General features: G+C 45.6%; 2 protein-coding genes across 4 annotated transcripts; one reads left to right on the plus strand and one right to left on the minus strand.

Annotated features, from left to right (window-relative positions):
* Positions 1 to 1,539: 1,539 nt before the first annotated feature.
* LOC125985522 (oxysterol-binding protein-related protein 1) lies at positions 1,540 to 22,367 on the minus strand. Of its 3 annotated transcripts, XM_068648700.1 has the most exons (16): positions 22,142 to 22,367; positions 14,402 to 14,511; positions 12,495 to 12,556; positions 5,842 to 5,976; positions 5,038 to 5,198; positions 4,187 to 4,290; positions 3,890 to 4,024; positions 3,644 to 3,741; positions 3,388 to 3,570; positions 3,215 to 3,322; positions 3,060 to 3,149; positions 2,864 to 2,990; positions 2,659 to 2,778; positions 2,466 to 2,589; positions 2,276 to 2,366; positions 1,540 to 2,123 (listed from the first exon to the last, which is right to left on the minus strand). In XM_068648700.1, the coding sequence occupies exons 5-16, from the start codon at positions 5,069 to 5,071 to the stop codon at positions 2,021 to 2,023; spliced, it is 1,317 nt and encodes a 438-aa protein (XP_068504801.1). In that variant the 5' UTR covers positions 5,072 to 5,198; positions 5,842 to 5,976; positions 12,495 to 12,556; positions 14,402 to 14,511; positions 22,142 to 22,367; the 3' UTR covers positions 1,540 to 2,020. The 3 variants fall into 3 exon arrangements, with proteins under 3 accessions (XP_068504801.1, XP_068504802.1, XP_049604411.1); XM_068648701.1 differs by lacking the exons at positions 12,495 to 12,556; positions 14,402 to 14,511; positions 22,142 to 22,367 and adding an exon at positions 7,383 to 7,512 and having other exon boundaries at positions 4,187 to 4,262; XM_049748454.1 differs by lacking the exons at positions 12,495 to 12,556; positions 14,402 to 14,511; positions 22,142 to 22,367 and adding an exon at positions 7,383 to 7,512.
* LOC125985521 (histamine H3 receptor) lies at positions 13,177 to 16,775 on the plus strand. Its single transcript, XM_049748453.2, has 3 exons — positions 13,177 to 13,673; positions 14,307 to 14,473; positions 15,466 to 16,775. Exons 1-3 carry the CDS (start codon positions 13,289 to 13,291, stop codon positions 16,240 to 16,242), a joined length of 1,329 nt encoding a protein of 442 aa, XP_049604410.1. The 5' UTR covers positions 13,177 to 13,288; the 3' UTR covers positions 16,243 to 16,775.
* Positions 22,368 to 22,585: the final 218 nt, after the last annotated feature.

The raw sequence follows: 22,585 nt of genomic DNA on the forward strand, positions 1-22,585 counted from the left end.
CACTTGGACACTTTAAGATGGACACTCTGATATATCCCTAATAAAGTGGCGTGTTATTCGGTACACTTTAAAATGGCGGTGTACCTAATGGAGTGGGTTCAAAAGAACGAATGTTTTCAGTAAACGAGAGTGAACGAAAAGATCTAAAGATCTTTGTAGCCATGACGGAAAAACTTGTTTGGACCCGTTTGAAAATCATTTATTTGATATGACTCAAGAATTGTCTCTGTGCAACGGTGTGGTGTTTCTTAACAACTGAATTGAAAATGAGTCCACGGGAGCACTGCAACGGCCGCAGAATTTTTGCAAGAACAATTCATTTTAGGATGACCTATCGATACAAATATTCATCTGATTGAAGGCAATGGCGTTAACCACTCGACCAGAGCCTGCTCGGAAACAAAAGGAGATTTGGTCATATTGGTAGGGTATCCATCCAAACATGTTCGGTGTTCAAAGTTTCAACGGATAGTCCGAAGCAACCCTTTCCACAGTAGTCACCATGACAGGCGACCACCTGGTGGCGTCAGTGTGCCAAGCGCCGTTGGACGATCAGGAGAAGAAGATTTGAATTGACGGATGTGACGTCAGGTAAATTGAAGACAGGTGTGCTCAAGGGGAGTTATCATATGCAGGTGCCACCGAGCGCGTGGCGGCGGACGTTTTTTTCAGGTAAGCTATCACGCTAGCAAATGTGTGTCGTCTCCTGCCATTTTTCACGACGGACGCCGTGTTTGTTGCACGATTTTCGCGCTCAAGGGGAGTTCTCAAATGCAGGTGCCACCGAGCGTGTGGCATTTTCTCAGGTAAGGGAGCAAATGTTTGTTGTTTCTTGCCGTCTCTCACGACGGACGCCATGTTTGTTTGTTGGAGGATTTTCCCACGGCGACTGTAGGCGTCGAAGTTAACTGGAGACCGCAAGGAGAGTTTTCAAATAGGCCCCAAAATGTGTGGTTTGTTGCCTTTTCTCACAAGCCTTTTTTATTTAGTTTGTGGCAGGATTGTCGTGCTCTCGTGACGTCACGTCCACCGCGACGGTGGGCCTGGAGGTAAATTGGTCGAGTGGTTAACGCCATTGCCTTCAATCAGATGAAAATATTTGTATCGATAGTTCATCCTAAAATGAATTGTTCTTGCAAAAATTCTGCGGCCGTTGCAGTGCTCCTGTGGACTCATTTTCAATTCAGTTGTTAAGAAACACCAGCGCTCGGTGGCACCTGCATATGATAAGTTATCATAACTTCCTGTTTACGAACGAGTCATGAATTGCACAACTCGTTCGTAAACAGGAAGTTACATCATTTTCGTCTTTGTTTTGTTTTATGGCGAGGTGGCACCAGCTTCAATGCGCATTACTGACACCTACTGGTTGAAGTCATATGAACTGAAAAAAGAACAAATCACCTTAGAAGGGATTCGTTCACTCTCGTTCACTGAAAAGATTCGGTCTTTTGAACGAATCGTTCACTCACGAGCCATCAGTGTCAGCGCGCCCCACTGTTTGAGAAGCACTGAGTAAAAGCAAGTGAGACCAGGAGCTTTCCGTTGTAATTGGGCTTTTATTGAACAATAGGAAAGGTTGTCACAGAGCAGCTACTCACCTGATGAGGCTAGTGGAAGTGCTTGCATAGTTACCGTGATTCACATGCACTTATCGTATGCGTACGTCATCAGACGTGACTTTTTACAGTCAGAGAGCAGCTTATTGTGCTGATGTACAAAAACAATCAATGCAATGATCCTACTCCATACATGTTCCTGACATGTACAAATGTTCACGATGGCAAGCAAAGCATTAACACTATTTGAAAAAAAGAAAAAAAAAGTGCAAAAATCTACACAAAATAAAACTAAGGATCAAATCACACAGGGAATGAATAATAAGTCTCTTGAATGACGTCAAAATGCATTTTAACTTTGTGCTCTATTGTTCACACTGGTCCTAACGTGCTGGCAGTTATGAATCCGTTTAACTTAGTGTTGAAAGTTTTGAGGAAAGGAAACGTTGCGGTTGCCGGTGCTAGTAGATGTCAGGCAACTGCGTGTACTTCCTGTCCCAGTAACCTTTCATGCACAGCCAGTCTTGAGTTTTGCTGTGTGGATTGGCTCCCTGCTGAAACCACCTTTAGATGTTGAACAACAATTCATGATCAAGATGTGCATTTGCGCACGCTGTCCTGATGGGGGCAGCAAGGAGTCAACAGGGTGAACCCTGCTGCTCCCAGTGCAGCGATTTTTTCCATGAGTGAATGCCGCTCATAGATGACCTAATTACCTGTTTTTCCAGGCGTCTGTCGACTTGCCACGATTCTTCCGGGCTGTCCGCTGTTTTTCCTCCAGTCGCTTCTTCTCCGCACTTGCTACGTCTACCATATGAGCACACAAACAAAACCAAAAAGCCTTGTCATGGGGTCTGCGACATTTCCCAAATATGTTTGCCGCTTGAGTTGCATGCGTGGTCATACCAATATCTCCGTTCTCCATGGCACGGATGTCAGGTCGAAGACGACTGTCTGTGGTTGGCAGAAGTCCCTCCATCCTCTTGTCCAGCTCGTTCAGCTGCATGGCGAACGTGGAGAAGGCGTAAAACTGCACAAAGCAACACAAGGAAATGTATCAGAGAGAATAAGACGTAATAGGTTTTTTGAACCGGCTAACCTTGGTTGAGTTGTCGGGACGAGGCGTTATCTTCCAGATGAGCTCACTTCCCGGGATCACCTGCACCGTCTCGGCGTCAGACGGCGGCGGCATCTCCTCGGGCTCTTCGTCTACGCTGCTCTGAGGCCATATAGACGCACGTGTGCATGCTCAGCCACCACTGACTCAACAAAAAGACTAGAAATGCACAAAACAGGAGCTTTACCCTTTTGCAGGCCTTTTTCTCTTCCGAACTCTTTTTGTCGCATTTTTTGTGGGCGTCGAAGGTAGCAGGCTCCACCGTGTATAAGCACTCTGTCCATTTGCCATAGATGGCACAGAGCTTCCTCTTGCTGCACAAGATGGTGAGGTTAGAGTTAACACTAAGGTAGGCTGTCCAAATGTTGCGAAACACATGCTACCTTTTATCCAGAATGTATCCTTCCACTTTGTGAAGCTCTTTCGCAAAGAGGCCACAAGGTTTGAAGGTCATGCTGCAGCGTTCACCGGTCCTGTCGCACAAGCTTTGGTCACGCCTCCTCCGATGCACACACACAAACAACGGGAGGAGCATTACTTGTGATTGACGACCTCCACGCTGCCGTACTGCTCGATCCAGAGCTGACCCACGATGATGTTGTGGACGCAGCAGGTGGGGTTGGTCCAGGTGTAGGCTTCGTTGTGCCTTTGGAGGAGGACAGACGTGAGAAGGTGGACGCGACAGATAAAAGCCGACGGCTTGACGCTCACTTGGGAAGTTCCAGTGTGATGACTCCTTTGGGCTCCGCTTCTATGCTTTTACCCCAAAACTTGATTTTGGGGCAGATGGAGCCGTGGAAGACGAAATCCTCCTCCAGGCCCTCGGCGTGAAAGGCACTGACAGGAGGGTGATGGCTCACCTGCTCGGAAAGCCACCTGAAGCCCAAATCATCTCTGGAGGACAGCGAGACCAATCAAGGTCATGATTACTAGAGCATTCATCAAGCTAACCAGCGCATCCTCTGACCTGATGAGCTCGTAGGTCTCGCCCAGAAGCGGGTTGAAGGGCTTGCCGGTCCTCTCCCACTGCGACGCCACGGCTGACACCGCAAACGCTGCCACACACTACCAACGGACAACGGTTAGTTTTGTTTGCCATCGACTAAGGAGCACATTGTCGCTTGCTCGGTCAAGTTGTAGTCGTTTGTTTGGAATTAGCCTGATTTCTTCAGCATTTGCAAATCAGCTCTTCTCAAGAGCTTGAAGGCGTTACCTTCATCCGTTCGACAGAGTCGTCAGCGGCGTTGGCCCGGCGGATGAGGTAGGTGTGCTCCATATATTCACTGAGCCGCTGGAGGAAGCTCAGAGGCTCGTTCAGGTTTACCGGCATGGCGATCTTGGACAGCTCCTGAGAGACCATGTTCATATGTGAGAAGCATTTATGTGACTTTGGAGCTACAAAACAATACACAGAAGGTTTTGAGTTTTTGAGTTGAGCACGCAAGAGATCTCGAGGCCGCAAGACTTTACTTGCAACACGTGGAAAAAAAAGACTTTGGTTTGTCCTCACCATGCCGATGCATTTCTTCAAGATGCTCCAGATGCTGACATCATTTCGGGAGAACATCGGAGCCGGCAGAGATGTTCTATGGAACAGCGGTTTTGAAGAGTCAGCTAGAATTCAGGACAACATGAAGCTTTCGATGACACATTTCCATCTTCAAAACGCTCAGCTCGCCAGCAAACGTGTCAAGTGCAAATTTGCGAACGGACACAGCTGTGTGTGTGTGTGTGGCTGTTTTAGTTTATTTGTGCAGCAGGCAGATGGTGCCTACCCAAATACACGCCATTATTTCTGTTAAATAAACAAGACAGAAAGAGGCTGCGTGCTGGCTGGCTCCATCTGCGCTTGTCGGAACACAAGATGGAAGATGGCCCATTTTATTTTCCTCCTGCCTCTCCCCGCCGACATTCAGGTGGACTCTTTTTCATAACTGTTAGCCTAAGTATGATTAGAACCGATATCTGAGTTTGTCTGACTTCTGTTTGGAAGTGTTAGGTCTAAAAAGTTCAACATTTTTCATTGTCTCAATTTAGTAAGTTCAATGAAATGAGCATCATAATAGTTTTATGTATTTCATACACAGTCCCCTTCAAAGCGAGCCGGCTTTTTTTTTTCCTTCTGTGCCAGAACCTGCTAAATGATTTCAAAGCACGTGGCAAAACTAAAGCAGGTGGATGGATGGATGGATGGGACGCTCGCAAAAACACAACGGAACGAAAAGCTCCTATCCTGTTACACCTTGTTGGCGCTAATCGAAACGTGTTCCTGAAGTTATGGAAGATATCGCTTGAAGATTGTCAACGCAAGCAGCAAAACATCAGCTTGGCCAGTCTGCAAATAAACAGAGCGTGTCCCACCTGTGCTTCTTGGCGTCATTGTTCCGGTTGCCATGGTTACCCTCCCCTGACATTACGGTGGCGAGCGCGCTGGGATGGCGGCGGCCGCTGAGAAGGGGGGCGTCTTTCCCCTCGTCCTCTTCGCAGGAGTCGCTGGCCGCCGACAGGAAAGCCGCTCAGCTCTGTGGGGCAGACGGCCGGCGACAACCTCATCAGTCGGCCGTCCGTAAATAACACGCAACTCCATTGGCGCTCCTCCTCCCGGCCAAACCCCACCTGAGCGTTGTATTCCAATGAGAAGCCACGGCGAGGGAGCGTTTGTTTGCTCGCCGACCTGGCTCATTCATTACAACTTTGTCACATCATTACATGTTCAGCGGCTCTGCCCGGGCATACATCTCCATGATTGTGTTTTTTTACATGGCATTCCGCTCAGCACAAATACCAAGGAAGTGCTGAGCTCGGCGTCTCACAGCACATATGTGCGTGTGCGTGCGTGTGTGTGTGGTCAGTGCTCAGAGTGCTCGATGAATAATGCAGCCATCCCTGAGGGAGACTTCTCCTCGTGAACAAACACGTAAACAGTCCATATTTATTCTCGTCGGCGCAAAACAACGCCTGAAATCTGAAAAAAAAAAAAAAAATCAATGCGAATGAAAAGTGTGTGCCCATTTTTGGGCCATTTTGTCAACTGCTGCCAACCACTGATGACATCACAATAGTCTCATGCCACACGGAGCAGATGAACTACCCGAGTCAGTTCTCGGACTTAGTTCAAATGTTTTTGCTTCTCGATGAGCAGCCGTTCGCTTTGGATGTGCTGACCTGACACGGCATCATAGAAGTCATCTTGGGCGAGAGCGGGCGACCTGCTCGTGTCCACGCTTGAGCTCGTGGTGCTCGCCGGTGATCGCTTGCAGGTCCTCCGTCAGAGCTCCGTCAGAACTTCAGGTTCAGCACCTGCACAAAAATGGAACCAATACTTCACTACAACTGCGAGAGCAGATCATTGGAGAAGGACACAGTGACACGGTGACTCCTTTGATCGGTCCTGCTGGCGATCTGGCCGTTAGATCCGCTTTCGTCTGATCTGAACCAAACACCCCGAGGCCAGCGATCCTCACGCCAGGATTGAATGTCTCTTTAGTGCAACCTGAACCTCAGCAGAAGATGATCATCTCGTGCTGCTTGACTTAATCCGTCACTCATCCTTACAGCCATAAAACCTGGAGCGGGACTAACCATTATTTAAAAATCGATTCATCGACTGTTCGATTTAAAAAGTCAAATTGACACTGTACAAGCAAATGAATCATATTTCACTAACGGCTGAACAGCATAGAAATGAAATCGGACTTTGTTTGGACGAATTATCCAGCAAACAGTTGCAGGCTCTTGGCTCGTCCGGGAAGTGAACACTTTGTTGTCCGACAATCCGTGCCAGCTCGTTCGCTCTCTCATTGTCCCCTCATGAGCACAAACGTGTCTATTTTAAGCCCAGTTGATGGCCGTGCCGATGGGAGAATCAGGAGGGATGCTTGTCCTTGGCAAACCACCCAGAAAGGAACAGAAGAGCTGAGGGCTGTTTGAAATTTGCCGCTGAGAGCTTCACTTGGGAACTGAAGCTTTTGTCTACTTGCAGCTCAACCTTGCCACTCTTTTACATAACACACTGTTGCAGGAACAGGCGCAGGACAGCTGCTGCTGCCCAAGTGGGTCAGAACGCGCCAACGCCGCTGAGGAGCAACATCACGTTCCCCGCAAAAGCCTCAGAGGAATCAGGCGCGCTTCTCCATTGGATATTTGCTGAGACTTTGGAGTGGAACAGTACACGACCAGGCCCGGAGAACGCCACGTGGGCTAATAGGATGCTGGAATTAGTGTTCATGCAATATCAACCTCAGCACTGGTGGAAATATAATCCACTTAGTATATAAAGTAGTAGCAGTAGCTTAGCGCAGAAAAAAAAAAGAGATTGTTAGGTCATTTTTACACAAGAAAGTTGAGAATGATTGAGTTAGTATGCACTGGCATTTTCATCGAGCTGCTTCCGACAGGAGAGCAGGCAATGCACATCCTTATTCAGCATTCACGTTGAGTCGTGCAATTTCAGAAGTTTGCCTTCCATTACAATCCCCTCCAAAAAAAGTATTTAATAGGATCTCATTTGCACAGAAATGTTGTGCTTCATCTATCAGAGGCCGGTTTCAATTAAAAAGCCAGACAGGTAGTCATCAGCAATTAGAGCAATCTCATTTTCGCATTCTAAATGTAAATGAAGCCCGTGGAAAGATGCCGCTCAATGTTTTTGCGGCAATTAAGATCAAGCCGACATAACATTTAACTAGACAACAAAATGGACAGACCTGAATGAGGAACCTGGCCTTCCTTGTGTCTCCTCTCACTTGGCTAAAGCGAGCCTGTGTTATCAGTACGCTTGTCTGGAAGTGAACTGGCCAACATGCGAGCGTGCACACACCTCAGCTTCCTCCCTCCCAACCCCCCTCACCCCCTCCCTCGCGCATCCCAACGTATGTGTGAGTGCGCACTGATCTGCAAGCTAAATGCGGACCTAAGCATAAAAGGGGATCTTTCACCAGAGATTACCACACTGAGCAAATGCTACAAGCACCTCCTCATCACTCATCCCAGCCACTGAGCATTTTATAATACTTATGATCATCGGCGAATATCTGGTTATCGAATGTTACTGAAAGGTAATGCTTAGTTGATTGTTTTTTTTCAGTTTGGAAAATAATCAGTTTAGTCAATCGCAAATGTTTAAGTTAGACCAGGAGTGTCAAACTTGTTTTTTTGGCGGGCCGCATTGTACCCATAGCTTCTTTCGGAGGGCCATTATGACTGTCAAGACAGGTAAAAACTGGTCAAATATTAAAAAAAAAAAAAAAAAAGATATTAAAAGTGAAGAAGAAATGACACACGAATTTGATGCACAATTTGTCTTCGCGGGCCACATGAAATGATGTGGCGGGCCGTATCTTGCCCCCGGGCCTTGAGTTTGACACCTGTGAGATAAGTGCACAACATCTCTTGGTCTATCCACTGAAGGTAATGAGGTCCGAGCGGGGACATTGCAAGAGCACACTGACATCTGGGTACCTTCCAAAGAGGGCCTTCAATCTGCACTCTGCTGCTCACGTCCTGTTTTTTAAAAAAAAAAATTTTTAAGAAAGACAAAATTGTCAAGCACACAAAAAGTGTTATATCCATTATTTTAAGGCTAGATGAAGCTGGTTTGGTCTGAACGAGGGAGCAGGTGCCAGCCACAGAGACCAAGCGAGCGAGAGTAACGCAAAAAGACACAATGCTGAATCTATCAAATGGAAATGTTGCAACGTTTTTACAGACCGGCAACATTTCATATAAAAGGTTCCATGTTAAAACAGGACTCAAGTGTCAAATGTTTATTTTTAGAACAAATAAGGTCGTCCCCGTACCCTCTGACCTCAAGGAACTTGATCGACCTTGTCGATAGTTGGTTAGAATTTGTGTGGTCCAGGTCCAATGACGTCTGTTCTGCAAGCATGTGTGCATTTTAACACGGTTGAGGTTAAAATGTCTTTTTGGACGGCATTTCAGGGTCTGGTACCTCGGCTGTTTTTGACAGTCGGGCAGGCGCCACTTTTCAGCAGTTTGGTGATGCACTGCTTGCGCCCTCTATAGGTAGCACAGTGTAAGGGTGTATTGGCCATCAAATCCTTACAGTGCACGTCCACCAAGCTACAAAGGGGGGGGGGGGATCATGCCCAACTATTGATGCACCGGTGATCAGGGGCGCTCACCAAAATCTAGGCCCCCAAAAATAATAATAGGTAGGGGCCCTCCAACATTTTTAAAGATAGTCTTTTATATCCCACAGTTGGATGTTCCTTCCACAAGAGTGTTATTCATCTAATGTTTGCACACAGCAGGTCAGAGAGGGTGCACCATGCTGTGTAAAAACACTTCAGTTTCCTTGTAAATGTCAGCCGATGAACACATGGGGTTATGTGTCTATTATCGGGATGCCTTGCAAACACCTCCATTGATAGGTGGCCGTCTCCTTCTGAAAGCTGATTAATGCTTTCTTTTGGTTTGACACCAAAAGGATATTTTGTTTTGATGTGATCCGAATTTGTCTTTGGATGTTTTCTATACATGTATTGTTTTTTTTCTCCATGTCCTCAAGTGCAAATATGTTGTTTGTCGATATGGGCCGACGATCAGACCTGGCTTTATGTTATATGTGGAGGTGTAACTCAATTGTTAAAGCCTATCCGTCAAATCAGGTCTGGCGAGGGACAAGCAGCTAGCTCGTCTCGCTCGCTCTCTGTTTGACTTGTTCCTAATTAGCATGGCAATTACTGTAAGCTGTCACACTTCTTAAGCAAAGGGGTTGGAATGCGAGCGCTCCGAAGCGTAATCCCTCACAAATGACAAGATAATGGAGCCAAAGTGAGGCCACCGCTTCAAAAGGAACCACAAGATAGAATCCCCTGCAGGGACATTTTCGGGACGGACAGGGAAAAGCGAACGAGCCAGACAGACAACGGGACTGTGAGAGGTATGTATTCCCCTCACAACTAGAGTGGGAGAAAATTATTTGACTGCTTGGGAATGTAAATGACCCTGGAGCAAAAAGTCTGTCTTTCAACACAGAGTCATTTTAATCTTCAATCCTCTGCTTTCACCCGATGTGTATTTTCACTACTGCAAAAAATGAAGGGGTCTCACAGCTGATCCCTGATGCACTCCCATTTCATCAACACCCACAAGGCCAATGATACATCAATATTACTCTACCGTTTACGACAAACATTGTTTTAAGGTTCCCCTTCCGGTCGTGTGTGTTAGATCCAATCAGACTCGGTACGTGTTCCTAATATTGTGGCCAGCGAGTGTCTATATGAAAGCCCAGCTTGTTTGAATGGCTCAAAAGTTGACAAAGGCACCAAAAGGTTTGACACGTGATGAATTTTGATGGTCCACCAAGTGTGTCGTCTCGTTATTGGGTCGATAGTCGTTTGTCAATGTCAAAACAAAGCTCCTTTCCATCCCTTGCTATCAAGACTGAGGAATCTCAACAGTATGTGTCAAATAAGCAGAGCAGAGTGAAGGTACAATACATCTTAAATTATATTCAAGAAATATCTTTGCATGAGGACACCAAATTCAATAACTGCCCTCTAAAAAAAAAAAATACTGAATTACCAGAATAATTGTAGACAGAAACATAATAGTAAATGTGTCTGAGCACCCAGGATTCATATTGGGAACAAAATGTTTCTTTCTTCTCTAATTTAATGCTTGCAATCAATAGTGCGCTCGTTTCCGTGAAGCCTCGCTCGTTGCCGTTATGAAATGAGGGTGGAGTGCTGTGATTCATAGATTCATGAAAAATTCAATAAGCAGGGCACACCCCAAGTCAACTAAATGCCAGCAGCAGGTAACGAACGGATTGTTGGACTCGGAAGTCATGCAACTTTTGTTTTGGCCCTGACGAGACTGCATTAGCATGAGAGCTGTGACCAAGCATGGCAAGAAGCCATTTTGGTCATACGGCTCCAAACAAAACATGAAATGATTCTTATCTGATATGAATTATCCCATTCAAATAAAATGGTGGATAAGGTGGATTTGTAACAAATATCAATGACTGTTGACTTTCTCAAGATGCCCAAAAAGGCAAGCAAATTGTAGACATTGTTTGGGATGTCGCTTCATTGTCGCTGTGATTTAGGCTGGCGGTTGCACCTACGCCTGCTACGCTATCGTGGCTACTCCAGAGCAACAGTGGCCGCACGCAAACACTTGAATGGAGAAATAATGGAATGCCACAGCAGGCTCGGTGTAATCGACAACACTACACACGGACCCGCCGGGCTTTGTTTCAGAGTGTCCTCAATATTCAAATGAGTCACTTCAGGTCTTTCCAAATCCAGCTGCGGCGAGTAGTTTTCTTGTTTTAGCTATTTTTAAACTCAACACGTGTTGAAGGCGAAGTATTAAGTCAAGTTGCCCGCAGGCTTACACGTCTAGTATGTTTTTCGTTTTAATTCAGGATTGCAACCCACACATGAGCTTGTTTTTTTCCCCCGCCAGCTTCTTTGTTACATTTCTAAATGAGTGCTATTTGTGCTATTTGTAGCTGCCGACATTTTCACTAAACCAGATCTTTTGAATGGAACATATTATGGCCTTTATATTAGCAGCCATTTACTTGATATGAGAGCTTTGGGTTGCTGTTTTGGTACATGTTGCATGATTAATTGAAAAGAAAGGTGTGCGGAACCTTTTATCCCCCCCATCAGGAACAATTTTATATTCTGAAGGCCATTTTAAACTGATGAAAAAAATATATTAGATCAGGGGTGTCAAACTCATTTTTTTGGCGGCCCGCATTGTAGTCATAGCTTCTTTCGGAGGGCAATTATGACTGTCAACCTAAATAAATGTATGAGCACCTCATATTATATACAGTAAAAGCTACAAAACAAACTGACAAATAACTCATTTTCAAATCAGAAGAGTAAAAACTGGTCAAATATTTAAAAAAAAGATATTAAAAGTGAAGACAATTAGCAATTCTAGTAATGACACACGAATTTGATGGACAATTTGTCTTCGCGGGCCACATAAAATGATGTGGCGGGCCGTATCTGGCCCCCGGGCCTTGAGTTGGACACCCATGTATTAGATAGATAAGCGAGATAGATAGCTAGCAGGGTAGCTAGCTAGCTAGATGCATTGGTGTGTCTATTGAAAAGCAAATTTACGTTACCTGCCGTCAATTGTATTTGTTCATATAATCTGCAAATAATAATCTAGGTTGTAATGTGAAGAAACATGTCATCCCTCATTTCACAACTCCGTGAGATGTTAGGGAGTCCTTTTTGGCCAAAAGTAACATTTTCTGGGCTCCTTTAGCAGGTTGCAGTGCATTCTCGAGTGTTTTTCATTTCTTTCGGGTCTCAGCTGGGGGACTCGGGACAGAGTGTCCGAACCCAATAAGGATCAGATAAAGGCTTTTGCAGAAAAAAAATACAAATTTGGGAAGGATGATGCTGTGTACACTCCCGCCCCCCCCCCCCCATTTTTTTTTTTTTTTTAAACCTCACTCCTTTATAGGGGAAATCATATTTGACTCATTAACAATTGTTTTGGACTTCAGCCTGCTCCCGTGCTCAAGTCCTGCATGATATGGTTATTATGCTGTGTGTGTGTGTGTGTGTTAACTGAAAGGAATAACTACTCAATAGTGTGTGCCATCTGGGGATTCAATATCAAGTCTGTGATTGTTTTGTAGCAGTGAAAAAGCGTAACACACGGCTCAATGGGCGCATCATCAGCAAGGAAATTACGAGTGCCTATCTCTGTGTACAAAACCATCTCATAATCTGCTTTGCTCTGGTGAAATCTCTGTTCGTGGAGCCAGGTGCAAAACTAATTGACTCTGGTGATATCTGTAATTAACTCACGTTTCCATGGCGTCGCCATCGTTGTGTGGTCTAGCGAGCGCAGAAAATTAGCCGGATCATGCCTGTAAAGGTTAATATGGGACATAAAAATAAGCCATTATTTTCTCGCAAACGGGATAATGGCACTTACGGTGCTGCGTCACATGGCTGTATATTATAAATTAAGAATGCATGGCTTGTCAAGCGTGACTTCAGAGTTTGTGATATGTTAACACAGCCCGTCACAGATGATGTAATATCATTAAGATAATTTGGATTTTTGTTGTTGTTGCAAAACTGCAGGAATATCACTGGATAGAAATTGCAGTTTAATTGAATTACTAATCTACAATAAACATGTAACCATTAAATTAATTGTAAGTACATTTATTTGGACAGTGTCAATTGAATGTATTTCAAATGCATTGATCAGTGCAAAAGTAATTTAATACACACATAAGTAGCTGAATTAGGCAGCCAGGGTAACACCACAAATTTCTTAATATTGGGGTTCAAATTGCTTTTTCGGAAATAAATGAGATAAATCTAACCTGCATAAATTGATCGAGCCTTTAAATGTAAGCAAGTGCAATGAACTCGATGCACGCTTGTGATTATAACTATCGGCAACTCGTGTCACGATCATTTTTTGACGCGACGGCGACGCTCCTCCCTCCCTGCATGGCTAAATCACCGGGTGGCATGAGAGCGACCGCTGGGAGATGCGTCGGTCGAGGTCGTCGCCCTGACGCCCGCCCACCCTTCGCTCCACTCGAAGGGCAACTTTGGCGCACAGTAGCGCGCTTCGGTTTGGAATGTGCGGCTGTCGGACAGCGGCGCTCAACGTCAGCGGTGAAGACGGCGCGCCGAAAGGAAGGAAAGGAGGGAAGGAAGGAAGGAGGGAAGGAAAGAAGGAGGGAAGGAAAGAAGGAAGGAAGGAAGGAAGGAAGGAGCACATGGAGGAGCGCAGCCAGTCCAACTCCAGCGGGCGTCAACTGGACGATGGCCCCGCAAGAGTGCAGAGCAACTTGGCGTTTTCGGGGCCGGTCTTTGCCATTCTAACGGTGATGATGGTGACTTTGGTGGTCGTGATAGTTTTGGGCAACGCGCTCGTCATGTTCGCTTTCAAAGTGGACAAGAGTCTGAGGAAGCAATGTAATTATTACTTTCTGAATCTGGCAATATCTGACTTTCTTGTTGGTAAGTACATCTTCAGGCATTACTTTTCTTTCTTTGAGTGCAAACTGACGTGTTTTCTCCTTGATAAAACGATTTTATATGATTCATGTCAATTTGAACCTGTTTTGATGTAATCCAGGGGCGTTGCTAGGAGTAAAGCGCTACTAGGGCACAGGCTCCCGACTACACTTTTCCACAACTGTCACGAGCAGGTTGCAAATAACTTTATGTAGGGAAAGACTGGCTGGCTGTGACATATTAATGACAGCGCAATAATAATTTCTTTTTCTTTTTTTCTTCCTTCCCACTCTGGTTGTACCGGTCAGCTCTGCACCTGGTTAACTTACACATGCCGCAGTAATTATTATTATTATTTTTTTTTGCAAAGGTAGTCACAGTCACATTTTACTACTAAAATGAATGTTTCATTTGCAAGTGTGTGTTAAATCAAGGGAAAGTATTGAATGATTGAAACTGTTCAATTTTTCCATCAAAGGAACATACACCTGTTCATCTTTGAAAGGTCACGTGGGAGTTTCAAATAACTAAAATGATCATCAGGGCCGTGCAGAGGGCGGGGCCAATGAATTTTCAATGAACTTTGAATGAAGCAATGTTAATAATAATGCTGTTCATCCTATGTACTCTATCCAGGAGCGTTCTGCATCCCGGTGTACATGCCTTACATCCTGACGGGCCGTTGGATGCTTGGCAGGGGACTGTGCAAGCTGTGGCTGGTCATGGACTACCTGCTGTGTTCCGCGTCCGTCTTCAGCATCGTCCTCATCAGCTACGACCGCTTCCAATCTGTCACCAGAGCGGTGAGTCACCCTTCCCTTCCCGTGGCCTTTGTGGGAACCTGAAATGATAAACACCCTAAAGGTTAAAGTAGTTTAAATGACAAAAAGCTTCATGTCAAGTCATTCCTAGATTATGTTGCCCAGGTCACAAATCATCAAGTGTGATTTTTTTTCTTATATTATTTCAAAATTCACACAAATTAGACGGGACTGTGTTTAGTCTTGCCCGCCAGTCAGTGGCTTCATTCCTGATTGGTCAGCGTGCCAGCTTAGTAGTGGGGGCAGTGACACCAGCACCTCATTGTCCCAAATGGGCCCATCTGCACAGGTTATTCATGGCTGGGCCCTGTGCCACCCTCTACTCGATGGAAACTCTCTGGTCAGGAATGGAAAACAAAATTGGCTTTGGGAAAGAACACCATGCTAATGTAAATCTCAAGTCTTCTCCTCCAAACTAGATGTGTTGATTTTTCCAAACTCTCCGCATCCCTATTGAAGCTTTTTTTTTTTTTTTTTTTCCCTCGGGGCCTGCATGCATGAAATTATTAAATCCGCGTCCATGCGTTGCGACGCCAAAATGGGATGAAGCTTGGCGTCGTAGACAAAGGCAGCGTTCTTTTTGCTTTCACCAGCAAACACTTTACATCAGAGCAATGAAGACAAATTTCAGCACAAAGAGAGAGAAAGCGGGAGGCTCTTCTTCAATTAGCCAGCTTTGATCATTGGAGGTCCTCCTCCCCCTGGTGCAGCCATCGCCCCCCCCAACGTGGTGAGATCAATCACGCCGGCCAGAAGCAGGCCACTGGCCAAACAGCATTCTCTTAAAAGCCTGCCTCTGTGAACACTGAGACAAAAGGTCGTCAGCAGTGACACGACAAAGTGTGCCTTTGAAAGGAAAGCATGGAGTCAGTGTCGATGTACATTTAACGACACGTGACGTGCACGAGGTGATGTCGATTACAAGCAATGAAATGACAAACCGGTTCTGAAATTTGTGCCACGGTTTGCCGCAGGTGAGTTACCGGGCCAGACAGAGCACGTCTCATCCCGCCATCATCAAGATGACCGCCGTGTGGGTGCTGGCCTTTCTCCTCTACGGCCCGGCCATCATATTTTGGGAACTGGCGGTGGGCCGGAGTCGGGTGCCCGATGAAGAGTGCTTCGCCGAATTCTATCACTCCTGGTACTTCCTGCTGTGCGCCTCCATGCTGGAGTTCGTCTTCCCTTTCATCTCTGTGGCTTTCTTCAACCTCAGCATTTATCTGAACATACGCCGGAGGAGGCTCGGCTGCGGGGAGGCCCAGCTCAACCTTCAGCTAAATGAAGCCGTGTCCGCCGGGCAAGGGGAAGCCAACCCCTCTTGCCACATCTGGGGGACGGGAAGAAAACTGGCCGTCAGAGGCTCCATCCCCTCCCCATCCTCGTCTCCTAATTTGGGCAAAGTGGACCCGTCCAGCAGCAGCAGCAGCAGCAGCAGGGCGGCCCAGCCTAACCGTCTGTCCAGAGATAAGAAAATTGCTAAGTCGCTGGCCATCATTGTGTGCGTGTTTGCCATCTGCTGGGCACCGTACACCCTACTGATGATCATCCGCGCCGCCTGCAGAGGGCGATGCATCCCGCAGCACTGGTATGAGGTCACCTTCTGGCTCCTGTGGCTCAATTCGGCCACTAACCCTTTCCTCTACCCGCTGTGTCACAGCAGCTTCCGCAGGGCCTTTGCTAAAATTCTGTGCCCAAAGCGGCCGGCGAGCTCCACTCGCCCTTTAGCCGTCCTTCGGGCGGGCCGGTGACCCGCTTGACAGCTCAAACTGTGAAGTACATGTAAATGCTCACAATAATTTATGTTTTTATATACATTAAATGTTTACAGTCGTCAATGAATTGCTTCTATTCCGTCGTGCAAACTTCAGCTTGAATTCCACAATATATTTGCACAACGAATCAATGTTGCTATCGCCGTGGTGTTGCCATGAAGTGGACGTGTAAAAAGCATTTTGCCATTGTCACTTAGAATATTTACACTGATATAGAAACGTGCCAAAAAAACAGATTTGTAAAATGGACTACATCCTCACTCTTGTTCCCCTAAACGTTTACATTTTTGCAATGAAGTTGACACCAAGAGAGCAAAAAGATGTTTTCATCAATGATTGTACTGTACGGTTTGAGTGTGTTTGTTTCTTATCACCACTAGATGTCACTATTTATCTTTGCAGCGTTGAACGCGTTGGAAGGCTTCAAAGCGTCGTTGACCCAAATTGCTCTCTGAGTGACTGCAATGAATGAACATTTAAATGCAACGTAATAAACGTATTTGCAACAACGTCTTGAGTGATTTTTAGCTTCAGACAGACAATGTCACCTAATTTGGAAAAAAAGTACACATTTGTATTTGTAGTGCATCTTGGAAAAGCAGTACTGGTATGGACAACTACTCAAAAATGGAGTACTTGTAATGGTCTGAAAAAAGGGTCGTATCGAAGACCCCTAGCTATTCCTTATTGGCTATCATGGCACAGTGATTGACTATTGTGTTCTTTCAATCATGTATTTTACCAACTTGCAAAGTTGTGCTTATGTTCCCCCCCCCCCCGCTTGAGCCATTCCAGGAGTTTTGTCCAGATGTAGACTCACCGGAGCAGTAATTACGGCATCATGTTAGATAACGGGGGGGTTACATTTTGCAAATGCCAGGCTCCCATAGGGGACTCCCATTGCTGTCACATCTGGGTTCTTGGTCAGGTGCTGGGTGGGAGGACAGGCACTGCTGCAGGGACTAGCCCTCTGCACCCCCCTGACTTCTATGTGGACCGACCCATCCTTATGACTAAAGGGAAGGGGGGGGGGGGTCAGGCCTATTTCCCCGGGGATGACAGCGCTGCATTTATCAGCAGAATTGAGAGCCAGGGTTCATCGGTGAGGCGGGGACACTTGCACTGTGTGCAGTTATACCAGCGGGAAAGCCACTATTGATTTTGATGATAGATTGAAATGTCATGGCATGTGTGCCATGGCGGCGGCGGCACTATACGGGTTGAAGGATTACACTGGAGTGCTGTGAAAAACATGGATGAAAAGGTGTTAATCTGGTAAACATGTCTGCATGCTTATGTTTCTGCTGCCCCCCCCTCAGCCCTAATTAACAGACACTGGTTTTATGGGGGTGGGGGGGGGGGGCCTTGGATGTCTGCATCTAAGAGCTGTGGGCCCCTAATGGAGAGCACCTGTGCCCTTTAAGTTTATAGAGCTGCATTAGAAGAGAAGCAGGCCGTGATCAGAGGAGACTGCGAGACAAGCCCTTGAGAATAGCTCAACTCCTTTGTTAGAATGACCTAATGCTGAAATCATCTCTTGTCTAATCTTATAAACAGCGTGGCCTTCAAAGCAGACCTAAAATAAAATGGGGGGCGGGGGGGGGGGGGGGGGGGGGGGGGTGGGGGGGGCGGAAAGCCCTATGTGAGGTTCGGCACAGCACGGCCTACTCATATACGAGGCCATGACTTGTATGTTGTGGTATTTGGCACTAAAGTAGACTTTCTGCTGCAGGTCAGAGCGGGACCTCACTGTACCAGTGTTCTCTTAATGCAAAGCACCTTTCATATTTCATGAGGACTCAAAAATAAAAAAAACACCTCCCCCCCTCCGCTTTTCCTTTTCTCTCCGCTTTTTCTCCTGCAGTGCATTTCCTGACTAGAGATTAAATAATTCCATCAGAATCCTCTTAGGATGGGTTACCAGCACTTGGCAATTAAACAATTACATTTAATCAGCATGGGGCGACGCTTCAAGTCACCCTCATTTCAGACGTTGATTAAAAGCAATTCTTCAGTGGTTATTGCTGTCGACGCCGGCAACTCGGCTCAGGTTTGCTGCGGCGGGGTCAGGCCGGATAGCAGCAATATGACAGGTTCAGTGGTTGCTGGGGGGGGAGGAGGCAGGGGGCGCTACTGCCTCTTGTGGGTAAAGCGGTAATGACAGACCTTCCTATTGTCGCTTAAGTCGGCGCTAGTTAGATTACTTGGAGGCCTTTTGACCCTGTGCTAGAAGAGACTGAGAGAACAATAGAATGGAGAGGGGCATTTAGTTACAGTATGCTTGAGGGAGTCCACATTCCACGTGAGGGAATGTGTGTGTGTGTTTATGCTATACACTCGCCTACTTGCATCAAGTGCCTAAGGCTTAAATTAAAAGCACTTGCGTGTTAGCCGTACATCACGTTGGAGTGCAAGGCGGCAAAGTGCTGCAGCCAACAAAGCTTTTTCTCTCTGCAAAGGGAATCCAGGTGCCTCTCTTTCATACGGCGCCCCACGAACTCTCCAAACATCATCTGGCACCCACCTTCAAAATGCCATGCCACATCCGAGCCTCCAACATGGAACAGCGCTTGGGGGATGGATGGACACAAGTGATCTCACGTCAGGTTTTTAGGTCTGAGAAATAAAACACAATTAAGGAAAAATAACTTACAAGGGTAATTCTCCCAATTGCTTCTATGCTAGCTTGCTGTTTGGAGACATTCCCTAGTACTGACCAGTCGGTAGTCGCCCAAACCTCTCACCGCAGCATCTCAATTTACACGAAGCAGTCAAATATGGATGCCTTTCATCAGGCAGGGCGGCAACTTTTTTTGTTTTTGTTTTCCTTGTGCGGCATCATAGAAGCACTGTAGCAATTGTCTCCTCTAATGACATTCCCCCTAGTACCTTCTTGCCTCTGCAAAAATCTCACAGGGAAAAGCGCGACAAAAAGTGATAATGACACCAAATATACATAGAGAATAAAGGGGGCATGTTTACATAAGCAGACCCATAAATATATGACTGAGAAGACATTGTTGTACGTCTTCCTTTTAAGCGGATCTCCTTGGGATGCCATTTTAATGACATGATGGTTTAAAGAGATGCCTGCTCCGTCTCGTTCCATATTTAATTAACTTTTGCTTTTTCCCCCTCTCTCTCTCTTTCTCTGACGTGCCGAGTAGAGCGAAAAAAAAATGTAGAAAGCGAGAAGGAGACAAACACACGCGAGCTAGCGGGGAGACAATAACAAATAGCTAGCAGAGGCTGGGGGAACATGAGCCGAGACCTTGTCATGCTTTTGTGAGCTGTTTACAATACAAGCCATGCTAAGGGGGGGGGGGAGGCGTGTGTGAGGGTAAAAGGATGAAAAAAAAAAGTGGCGGGGATGAATGGGAAGCTCGGAATTAAAAAGGGGAATGGTATGACTGAGACAAACGAAGCGAGAGGTGGAGTGCTAATCTATCGTTCTATCAACCCATCTGTCCTTTTTTGCCATCATCACTATTTCAGCATTTGCAATTTGTAGACACAAGCAAAATAGTGTCCATAAAGTTACCTGGACTACACAACAACATTAAACCCTGGAGCGAATCCTAAGGTTTGAGGCGTCCATTTTGCTGACACTGTTGGGCGGTGAAAAGATGGCTGCGCGGATGTGGAGTGCCGTTGTGAGAGATTGGGTTACCCCCAGACACTCCCAGCGGATCTGCCGGCCAAATGGATCTGGATCTCACGCTCGGGCGCCCATATTGAATGCCATAAGAGGTCTCCCAGGTCTCCTTCAGTAGGAGAAATGTGCTGCCTAACAATGTGGAGTTTGCACCCAACTACATTTTTACACTGAAGCAGAGCGGGAAGACATGAACAAATATTTCCACAAATCTCAGCTTTGTTACTCAACTGCAGATGAGGCCAGCTTTATATTCATTAAGGAGAGATGGGTGGCATATGTACCACAGTCAAAGCACGGTCTAGCCACAATTTCAAAGAATTGGATTATGCGTGTTGGTGCTGCTGTTTTGGGTAGCAACAGATTCCTATCATTTCATTCTGGACTCCGTAATTGTATCATCCTGCTAAGTTTGTGAAGCCGCTTTTCCTCCTGAGGACTTTGGATATAAATTCTGTTAATTATTTAAAGTAAAAAAAATAATTAAAAAAATGCAATTCCACACACATCCTGCACATTGCAGCTCCTCTCTAACATCTGTCTCCAAGAGTCCAGTTCCAACAAAAGGCTGGCTCGGTTCTTTGCCGACGTTGGCGTCACAACACCGGCGAGGTTTTAAGTTATCTCTGAACGAGCCATCCGTTCTGCTGCTTTTTGATGGTAGAATACTGGGGGGCTGTGTAATTATATCGCTTTAAATGAGCCCCTGAGAACGCTCCTGCCAAAGCGCCCACAAAGTCTCACACTTTGGCGCGCGTCAGAAAGGCAACACTTGCACTTGTCTGTGTGTGTGTGCTCGCGTCTGCTTAGGCTGGCATTAAGAGAGAGGCCACAGTGGTTCCGAAACGCCTCACAAGTGAATTTAATTAAATCATAAATATGAGCTGGAGGCCGCCACCCAATTTAATGTAATGGATGATATGGGCCAGTCCGTCTTTGGCAACGCGAAGTTCTGGACCCGATCGAATGCCCTTGAAGCTTATTAAAAGTGTTTGGCACACGGACATGCTAGCAAAGTTGTTAAATGGATGGCGTGGCTTGCTTTCAGAAAGGCGCTTCATCAACTTGGAATCAACCATCTTGGATTTTGACTGGGGGTGTTCAAACTCTCAATAGAAGACACTTAGGATGTGTTTTTCCAATAAGAACCAATAAGAACAGCAACGAAACCATAACACTACAAGATAAAAATGCTAATGAAATTAGATTAAAATTGTTATTAGGGATGAACAATTCAATTTTGTTTTTAAATCTCCAATTCAAATGTTTGCAATGGCATTTTTATGTTAAACGTACGTACAGGTTTTCTACAGATGAGCATCACTTGTCAGTGTAGCCTCAGAACCAACATGTGTTGAAAAACTAAAGCGAAAGCTTGACGAAACGTTGAAATATCAGCGCTGATGAATCATCAGAGGTGACGGACAGATGCTGTCGGTTTCATCCCGTTCTGCGAATCCTTTTCTCGGTCTCCTGTAGTGCTGGCGGCTCCCTAAATAGACCTAAAGCGAGGGTGTGTGTGTAGGTGTGTGTGTGTGTGTGTGTGTGTACTGCGACCGCACAGGGTGATGGGTAATGGAGTCATTAATAACACCGACCTCCCTCAAGAAGCTCAGATGTTCGTTAGCCTGAGCCACAAGGGAGCCACGGGGAAATATAAAGCACTTTAATATCAGGGGGGGGAAAAAATGGTTATTTTTGATGATTGTGTTCATGCTGTCATAGGTCTTGTCTGATAGGTTAATTGCAAGTGCACACATTTATAGACTACGTGCATGGAGAGCAACCTTGAGGGGCCCAAACTGTCAAAAATAATGTTCAAATAGGAAAGCATTTGTGTCCCTTTTCACTAATGTATCTCTTGGGACTAATTATTGGACGCCAGTGCGAGTGTTTGCACCTTGTCCAGGGAAAAAATGTGTTCAAGGATTTTAGTGCCATATCTAATGAGAAGTAACTCAAGAGCTGTAGCAAACTTTACACTTTTATGACAGTCAATAATGCTCAGTTGTTTAAGGGTTATTAATTTTACAAAATGTTGATAATTGCGATTTCAACTGCAGTGTTTGTTGGTTACTGCTACTGCATTACTAAGGCAGGAAACAGTACCTTTATCTTCCATTGCATCACATCCAAACAATTCCAAAATCCCACACTACAATATATTAGCTCACAATCAATATTTATCAACAGAACTTGAAATAAATAAATGCTACTCACCAAAATTCAATGCAGCAGAGCAGACCTCCTTCCTTTGCTTCTGCTTGACCTGTCTGTGTTATCTAGCTTTGCATATTGCTCTGAAAATACTCCAAAACTCAATTACTGGGTTGAAGCAACCGTGTTGCTTGACCTCCATTCTTGAAGTTCAGCCCTTCTTGAAAAGAGCGCCTTGAAAATGCACCTTTAGTCATGTTCTCCTCTAACCCAATCGTTGGTGCGAATCATAAGCTCAACCAATCAGAAGATACGGCTTTGAACCAATCAGAGGACGGAAAAGTAGGACGTCAGATTTAGTGACTGAAATCTGATTGGTTACACATAACACATGAAATTGACATTTAAACGGTGTGTAAATAAATAAATAAATAAATAAATAAATAAATAAATAAATAAATACAAACAAACAAACAAACAAAAAATTAAGTTTAAAATTTAAAAAAA

This window comes from Syngnathus scovelli, chromosome 17 (assembly GCF_024217435.2).
Source record: "Syngnathus scovelli strain Florida chromosome 17, RoL_Ssco_1.2, whole genome shotgun sequence".
Lineage (NCBI taxonomy): Eukaryota > Metazoa > Chordata > Actinopteri > Syngnathiformes > Syngnathidae > Syngnathus > Syngnathus scovelli.